Genomic DNA, 9,196 nt, shown 5'->3' on the forward strand with positions numbered 1-9,196 from the left:
ATTGAATTAAATCAAAACAGAAGCTGTCCAAAGACATGATCGTTAAGAATGAAAATATAAACAAAAAAAAGAAAAAAAGAATTAAGAAAGACAACAATGAAAAGAAGCAAGACAACAAATGCTTTTGGTTGTACTTGTCCATAACATCGTCAGAATTCACTTTACGCGAGGCTTTCAATCACTAATTACACTTTGTTTGGTTTTCTAATCTTTTCCGATTTGGTTTCTAATTTAGGTTTACAAATTTGGTTTTAATTTTTTTTAAATAACAACCAATAATTTTAAAATATGTGGCTAGATAAAGGAAATAAAACCATGTCAACAGTAAAAAAATCAGCAACATCTTTGCTCATGTTATTTGCCATGTGACAATATAACTCTCCAACATGATATTTCAATATGTCATATCATTCTCATGTAATGATGTGTAATTTTTATCAATAATGTTAGTCAACAATTACTTATAAAAATTTATTTAATTTAAAATAAAAATATAAAGATTTAATTGAAAGTAAAAAAATAAAAGTTAGTTTTAATTTTCTTGTATAATTCAAAAGTTTGTTCAAGTATTATACAATAATTTATTTTTTTATAATGAATGAAACAAATAAAAATATTCTTACATTATTTGTAATAAATGTAAAATAAATTATAATTATTTTAAACATAATAAAAGATAAAAATAAGTATAACCTGATTATCGTTTAATGTAAATAAGTAAGATTTATTGTAAAGTTAAAATTAGTCTCCAAGATCTTAGCTTAAATGAGTAAAAGTAAAGATAAAAAGTCATAACATTTATGTTAAAATAGAAAAATTTAATATTTATTTTTTATAAAAATATTTAAAGTAATTTGTATTTCTTGAGCAAGTTACAAAAAGTTGAAATTATAGTTTGAGGTTAAATATTTCTAAATAATGAGTAAAACATAATTAAGGAAGTTAATAAAATGTTAATATTAGAAAATAATAATTTTTAAATTTTAACATATAAGGAGTAACAATATATATTTCTCATATCATTTGCTTCTCAACTTATATAATTGCTTTTTATTTTTTAAAATTATATTATTTTCACTAAATAAATAAATTTGATATTAAAATTCTTGTGAGGACGCATCGGGCAGGTACGCATATGAGTGGATGACGTGAGATGATAAATGGATAACGTCAGTAGTAGCACGTGAGTTCCTCACGTGATTACTAACTGCTCCTGCCCTTTCCCTTCGGACAAAAAAAATAAAAACCATTTTATTTCAGACTCAGTAGATCATGATCAACCACAGTTAAACCTAATTTTCATTTTCCTTTCTTCTTCGAACCCTAATTTCTCTTTCTTTCTCTCTCCTAGGGTTTCCGTCTTCTCTCATTTGCTTTTACTGCTTTCCTTCCTCTCGGATCTTGTTGCTCGCCCAATGGAGTTTGGTGTTGGACGCAAGAGAGGGAGGCACGAGGCTGCCTTGAATGGCAATGGAGGCCTCAAGAAATCCAAGCAAGGTGCGAATTTTCCACTTCTTTTCTATATATGTATCAATCTGTGTATGTTTATGCTTAAACAAGTTCGTTATGTATACTTCTAATGAAATGGTCGTTTCTGGGGTTTGTAGAACTGTTCTTTTTTTTGCTTTCTTCATGTGAGCCTTTCTTCAGTATTCTTTCTTGATTTACTGAAAAATTGGAAAGCTTTTGTGTAGTTTAAGACTGTTTGGTTGCTGGAAAAGTACAAATGGAGATATGAACTTAACACAATTACCTGACAAGTGGCAAGCATATAAACTCGTTTTGTTTAAAAGTTTTATCCTTTCAGGACTATTACCCTTTGCTTCAAAGGTGGAGTTTAAATGGCCCACAAACGGGTTAAATTGATTGTCAAATATCCATTTAGCTGTATATGTTATCGTAATAATTCTATGTTTAGTTTCTTATATGGTTCAATGGGCATGTGACAACTAATCAAATCCGCTTGCGGACTTTTTGAATCCATTGCTGTTGTATAGGGTATTATCTGTACATGTCTGTCTGTGTGTATTTCACTTAGTTTGGGTTTGCTGAGCTGAAAGAGCTGTGAGTTTGAACTTTGGTTGCGATTCTTGATGTGCTTTATTGACGACTTTTAGCATCTTTGGGTTGTAGTTGCATAGCAAAGTTTGTATTGGTGGTGGTTATGGATGCATTTTTGTCTTCTCTTATTCCTGTATAGTTCTGTTATTTGGACAAACAGTTGAATGTGGAAGCCCATTAATCCTCGTTCCATTCTGGCTAAGCTTTTCTTGCATGAATAGCTATAATAGCTTACTTCAGCTTTAAAGCCAGTGTTATATTTGTATTTTTGCTTTGTCGTTGCAATTGTTATGAGTCTTGTTTAGTCATTTATTTCTTTATATTTGAAACTTTGTCGAATTTCTCTGGGTATGGTGATTCCTGTAGAATTTTGAAATTTTCATGTGAAGCAAATAGATATTTGCCTTTAATCTGATTTCTCACCTAGATAACAATGGAAAAGGAAAAAAGCAAAGAACTCAATTTTCTTTTTATTATCTGAAACTTAGTTCATGGGAAGTATGAAGCTCAACTTATTTTCAAAGTCACTTAGTTGAGTTGTTATTTCTGCTGGAACAAAAAAAAAGTGAAGGATAATGTTTAAATATTCGTTTCTTTCTTTCTTTCCTCATTTTCTTAAATGAAACAGAGGATTGGTGTAATGGACAGAACATATTTATAAGTCCTTTACTGGATGTAATTATCAAATTGTCAGCCCACTATTTAATTTTTTACTAAGATTGATGGTTATATTCTATAAAAATTGATGTAAACCAATTATTCATATTTTATAAAGCGCATACTTTTTTATAGTAGTGATAATAAATGGTAACATGGTATTGAATACTCTGTAAAGTTCAAAAATCAATAACTCACTGAAATTGTAACTGAAATAAATGAATTAATGTTCTGCAACAGAAATGGAGTCCTTTTCAACTGGTATAGGAAGCAAATCGAAGCCATGCACAAAGTTTTTCAGGTTCAAATCTTAACCTATCTAAAATAAATAGCCTAAATGCACTTCCATCTATTTCTAATTTTTATAATTTGCAAGTAAAATTTCTTAGACATCAACCTTCTGAAGCAAAATTTATGTGATTATGACTAATGAATTGGTCACTTAAAGTGGTGATACAGGTAATACTCTTCGCTCTAATCATGATAAGAAAGACTATGGAACAGAAATGGTTGATTTCTTGGTGAATTCTTGGGTTAACTACATGCTGGCCTATATGAAAACAAAAAGCAATTATGCAGGATGCAAAGTTTTTCCATCTTATAGTATACTTTTATAATCTTATTTAATCTTTTGAATTAAAGACAGTAACATGTGGATTATTGAGTTGGCACCTAGTTTATTTCCATGGAAAATGGAAATAGAATGGCTAAAGAAATATGGCTAAAATTTTACTAGAATGTATTTTGCTTTCTTGCTTTTGAGGGCTTTCTATTCAGATGCAAAATTATTGGAATACACACACACACACACACACACACGCACACACACACACACACTCACACGCACACACAGAGTATATTGATTGTAACTTAAAAAGGTATTTCATGAAATTGATACTGGGTTCTTTGTTAATTAAATATTTGTAGGTTATCCCCCAATTAATTCACATTTTTTCTTGAGAAAGGTTTTTTTCTCTTATTTAATTGATACATAATTTTTTTTAGCATCGACTTATTTAAAAGTAAAGAAATAAAGTTAAGAAGGTTTCTTATTTTATTTTTGGAGATTGTGTAATTTGTGTAGGTTTTTTTTTTCATTTATTCGATTCATAAATCTTGCATTTATAGAAATATATTTTTTTTATGTTATTGGTGTTTGCTTATCTTGATTTTCTTTTTCCTTTTGTTTTTCTAAAGAAAGCTCAAGAAGATTTCTTGTCAAATTTTTTGGATGTTGACTACTAGTCAAGTATCATTTTGGTTTAGTTTCTTTATTCATTCATTGCATTCTTATTAGACTATGTTTGAAATTCTTTTTGTTTAAGTCAAATTCGCTTGGCAAGGTTAAGGATCTGATTTGTCTTTCATAGTCATACTCTGTTGAATTATGACTATACTGTTTGTCAAATTTGTCTCTTGTAAAATCAAGAATTTCATTATTTCCAGATTGAACTTTTTCTTTCATTTTGTTTAAGTCAATACATGTATTTTCTATATCAATAGAGGCTTCTCCAATGTCTCTTATATTCTCTATAAATCTTTGTGAAAATATTAACTTGGCTTTGTGTGCATTTATTTGATTTATGAATAGATTTTTAGCTTTCTCTTGGGGGTAATAAAAAGAATGTATATAGACATTTTTTTCTAGGCAGTGAAGTATGTTGTGGTTGAAAATTTCATATGTACATCATTGAAGTTTGTAACCAGTTCAGTTAATTAAATGGAAGTGAATCGCAGAAAAGGGTGCATCAGAACTTTTGAGGATAATATCTTGTAATGGTATTATTACAATGTCATTGTTATTACAATTGATAGCAACAGTGAGTCTCTCTCTCTCTCCTAGAAGTGATGGTAGTCATGAGCATTTTTGTTGTTGCAGGCAAACAACTTAGTGATTGGTATTATCTAGTGATAAAAAAAATCAATAAATCTTATTTTATGAAAGTACTTGGAAGTAATGACAGCTAAGAATATGGATGCAGAATAACAGTTTGCCTGTTGCAGCTTTTCTGGCTGTTAGGAATTAAAAGTGCTTTCAGTGTACTAATATTAATTTGAGCTTTACACTAACTAATAATAAAAAAATGTTAAATTGATGTAGTTGATATTCTTTGGTTTAGAGAGAAGAAAGTTATTTATATGATCTTTGCTGTGCTTGGAGGGTTGCTTGGCATGAATTTGACAAAGATGCTAATTGGAAATTAGAATGCCACTATTGATGAGGGATCTTAATTGGTGATAAGATTTAAGACAATTGGAAAGATCATATGTGATGAGTGGCTGGGTTGATATGAGTTCTGTTTTTATTATGGTTTAGCTTATGTCAAAATACGGGATTTAGATCAAAATATTCTGGATTGATATCTATGAATGCTGGGTAGGTCTAGGACTTTTCTGATTGTTTATTTCGTGTTTCTTGATGATTGAATATCCTGTTAAGTTGCCTTGGATATGTTATTAAGTTCAAATGTTAAAAGCTATAAGAATAAATGTAATTTGCAATGGGCAGGGTTTATGTAAGATGTATAGCATGAATTGCCGACCATATTTTTGAAAAAGAAGTTATGTTGTGTAAGAATCAATGAGTTTTGGAATAAGTTTTATGAAGGTGACATATAGGATGTTTATATTTTATAAGGCTAGTGCTGGAGGAAATAGAATAGATTGTTGGAAGGTTTGCTAAAACATACTTTTGTATTTGCTCCGTTATTCTTGTGGTGAGAGGAGTAGGAGAAGAAGGAATTGATTCTAAGTATGGTTCATTGTTGTGAGTGATGATTAGTTGATTACGTTCATCAGAGGGCTATAAGTATATTACTGCTTTTGCTTATTGGAAGCATAGAAGTGTAAGCACTTTTCTTTAAAATTGTTCCAGCTTAAATGGAGACTACTCGGCCAGATTACATAAGATTATGAATCATTATGCTTAGGGAGAGAGAAGAAGGCAAGAAAAGGATAAGGAGGTGAAAAGCAAGGAGTGCTATTTGTAATATTAGAGGTAGTGCTTATATAGGCATGTGCAAGGAAAGTTGTATAATGAGGTTTGCTCATGTCCTATGGAGATTATGTATGCTTTACCTTCAGGGGCTTGGAAATATGGAAAACATTCAAAAGTTGGGAGATTTCTGTTAACATGCATATTGGATTAACATAGCTGTATATATATTCTACATTTGGCTCTTTTTTCTCATCTAATTGTGGATTTACTGTTAATAAGGGCCCATGCAATGTCCCTTTTTTTCTTTTCTCTTTTGCTCACTTTGAATTTTGTGCATCGTTTTTCTGTCTCTTTTTCTTGGCAATTAAATGTTGGTTGGTTTGTTTATTTGTTTTAAATAGAATGACATAGCATATCATGTAGAAGGAAATTTAGAAATTTAAATATTTGAGATGGAATTTTCTAGTCCTGACTACTTTTGTGGGAAGGTTCCTTAGGTAAAATGTTTATAAGTGATGACAACTTATTTTTGCCTAGGTTTTATGTGTTCTACTTTTAGATCATTATAAGTTCTGGTTCTTACATTTCACATGTTGGGTTGGTTGGACATAAATTCAGATTGATCAATTCTCTAAGGAATGTCTTGCATTGTTTCTCCTGATTCTTAAGTATTACATTAGATTTTCTAAATGAATATGTGCTTTTATTTAAATATTCAGGTTTTATTTATGACAGCTTAAACAATATTAAACTTGGAAGGATGGGTGCTGCTTGATCTTGAAATTTTTCTGGCCCATATCATCACTTTTAAAACTTATTCAGAGAGGAATTGACATTTTAGATTGATTTCTTTTAAAGATGCTATTGTTGATTTGCTAGGCACCGGACAATAATAAAGGGTTCTGTTATGTTTTGGTGCTTGTTACTTAATGATATAATAATACAGATGATTATTATTGTGTGGAATTCCTGAATATTTCATACAGTAATTATTTCTTAATATTATTGAGATGGTCTACTCTTGAAAAGCTTTGATTAATTCATAATTATATAAGACTACACTGGTTATTTGTGTCAGAGCATTACTAAAAGTGTATTTCATTGATATTAGCCTGATATACTTGAGTTTTTTTTTTTTTATTTTACAGCACTTCTGGGTGCCCATTTGGTGAGAGCTGTCACTTCTTGCACTATGTTCCTGGTGGCATCAAAGCAGTGTCTCAGATGCTTGGTAGCAACCCAGCTCTTCCTGCAGCTTCCAGAAGTTCTGCAGTCCTACCATCCTTCCCTGACGGGTCATCTCCTCCAGCTGTAAAAACCCGTTTGTGCAACAAATTCAACACCCCAGAAGGTTGTAAATTTGGTGATAAATGCCATTTTGCCCATGGTGAGTGGGAGCTAGGCAAGCCAACTGGTCCTGCTTATGAAGATCCCCGTGCCATGGGACCAATGCCAGGAAGAATGGCTGGCAGGATGGAGCCTCCCTCACAAGGTCTTGGTGCTGCAGCCAGCTTTGGAGCATCTGCTACTGCTAAGATCAGCATTGATGCATCCCTGGCTGGAGCTATTATTGGTAAAAATGGTGTGAACTCAAAGCATATTTGTCGTGTTACAGGAGCCAAGCTTTCCATAAGGGAGAATGAGTCAGATCCTAGTTCAAGGAACATTGAGCTTGAGGGAACATTTGATCAGATCAAGCAAGCCAGTGCAATGGTTCGTGAACTAATTTTAAATGTTGGTTCAGCTTCTGGAACTAGCATGAAGAATCCTGCCATGAGTGGCTCTGGTGCAGCAAACAACTTTAAGACTAAGCTTTGCGAGAACTTTTCCAAAGGATCCTGCACCTTTGGTGACAGGTGCCACTTTGCCCATGGAACAGAAGAATTGCGCAAACCAGGAATGTGAATTCCTCCTTGTTTTGTGATTCCCGTGGTGTTAGGTCAGAACTCTTGCTGTAGCCTTTGGTTAATTTGGTGTGCTTCTGTGAGTTTTGCCTTTCGTCGGATGCAAAGGTAGCTTGGAGTCGAGAGGTTTCTAGGTTTTTCTTTTCTGATATTTTTGATAATTCCCTTTTTACGTGGGGCGAAGTTGCTAGCTCACTATGAGTTGGTTAATTCTTCAGCGGTAAGACTAGACTAAATTAAACAGATTTAACAGATTCAGCTCGTTGTATGCCTTGATATGAGTTGGTCTAAGGAAACAAATTACATTCTGTTCACATAATAACGTATAAAATCTTAAATCGAAGGAGGGGATAAGTGTAACGTTTGGTATTAGTACCGCCTATATGCGGAGTACTAGCCTTGAAACTACAAACTCTTGGAATTGCAGTAAGCCGTCTGCTCTGTAACTTATCTTCACTGGGGGGCAACCGTGTCAATACTTCATTAAGTAGGAAAGTGATCAATGGTGAATGGATGAGCGAGAAGGTGATTGCGGATATTATATTTAATTGGGTGTTTAAAAAATTGGGTTGAATTGCAAGTGTTAAGTTCAATCAAAATTTATAATTGAAGACATTTTAAACTGAGTATAAAGTTTTGAATATTCACTCCGGACTTGAGCTTCTTAATATAATATATACATATATACTCAAGATAATAAATCCCTATAAACGTAAATTATTAAAACAAATGTATTTAAATATGTTCAAAAATTTGGTTTTAATTTTTAATTATTGAAAAAAAATTATTTATCTTTGTATCTAGATTTATTCTGCTTCTGTATTTAAACACTGTCTCGCCAAAGGTTTTATTAGTATCCTTTGTCTTGTTTTGATTGTGCTTGTAGCTAATTTCATTGAATTCATGGTGTTCATATTGCGTTTTTGAAGAATTGCTTATTGAAAGAGCTTCTAATAAGCCATACGCCACTCTCGCGTGTTCAAAGCTTTAACCAGACGCGAGACTTATGCCACTTAAGGCAAGATTTGGAGTAGCCACTCGGTTTTTATGCTAGGATTGAGAACCAGTTATAAAAGCATCATCGACATAACTTCGTTACCAAAGAACTTGGTCTAGATATTGGGTGTGAAGTAAGGAAGGAAGCTTCCAACCCTATCTAAAATAATCCTAGGTTTACTAGTCCACAGTAGATCAACTTGATTAGGATCAAAATCAAAGAGCACACCTCTTTCTGCTTTGGATGATTTAACGAAAATTAATGGTGCAAAGATATTCATGTAATTAATTATATAAAATGTATTACAAAAGCGGCACAAAAATTGTGTAATAATTAAAATGATTGAAAATCTTAATAACATACACAAATTTTACATGACGTAAAAAATTATGCAAAATGTCTTTAAAACTGCATGACTTATTCAAAGAGAAAAATATCACAAAAACTATGAGACATGTTAGATGACAGAAGTACCCTTAAAATTATATAACATACAAATTGATAAAAGTGCCCATGAAACTATGGAGAATATCGTAAGCATAATTTAAACTATATGTCATCCTTGATTACATCAACATTTCCATAGCATTGTCATGAACATGAAGGCGTTAACATCATTTTTCTACATGAAATACTTCA

At 31.9% G+C, this 9,196-nt stretch overlaps 1 protein-coding gene across 1 annotated transcript; it reads left to right on the forward strand.

The window, feature by feature from the left end:
- On the forward strand, positions 1,255-7,882 carry LOC18589690 (zinc finger CCCH domain-containing protein 44). The gene is made up of 3 exons (XM_018128392.1): positions 1,255-1,497; positions 2,959-3,019; positions 6,805-7,882. Exons 1-3 carry the CDS (start codon positions 1,416-1,418, stop codon positions 7,559-7,561), a joined length of 900 nt encoding a protein of 299 aa, XP_017983881.1. The 5' UTR covers positions 1,255-1,415; the 3' UTR covers positions 7,562-7,882.

The sequence above is a fragment of the Theobroma cacao genome, chromosome 9 (assembly GCF_000208745.1).
Source record: "Theobroma cacao cultivar B97-61/B2 chromosome 9, Criollo_cocoa_genome_V2, whole genome shotgun sequence".
NCBI lineage: Eukaryota > Viridiplantae > Streptophyta > Magnoliopsida > Malvales > Malvaceae > Theobroma > Theobroma cacao.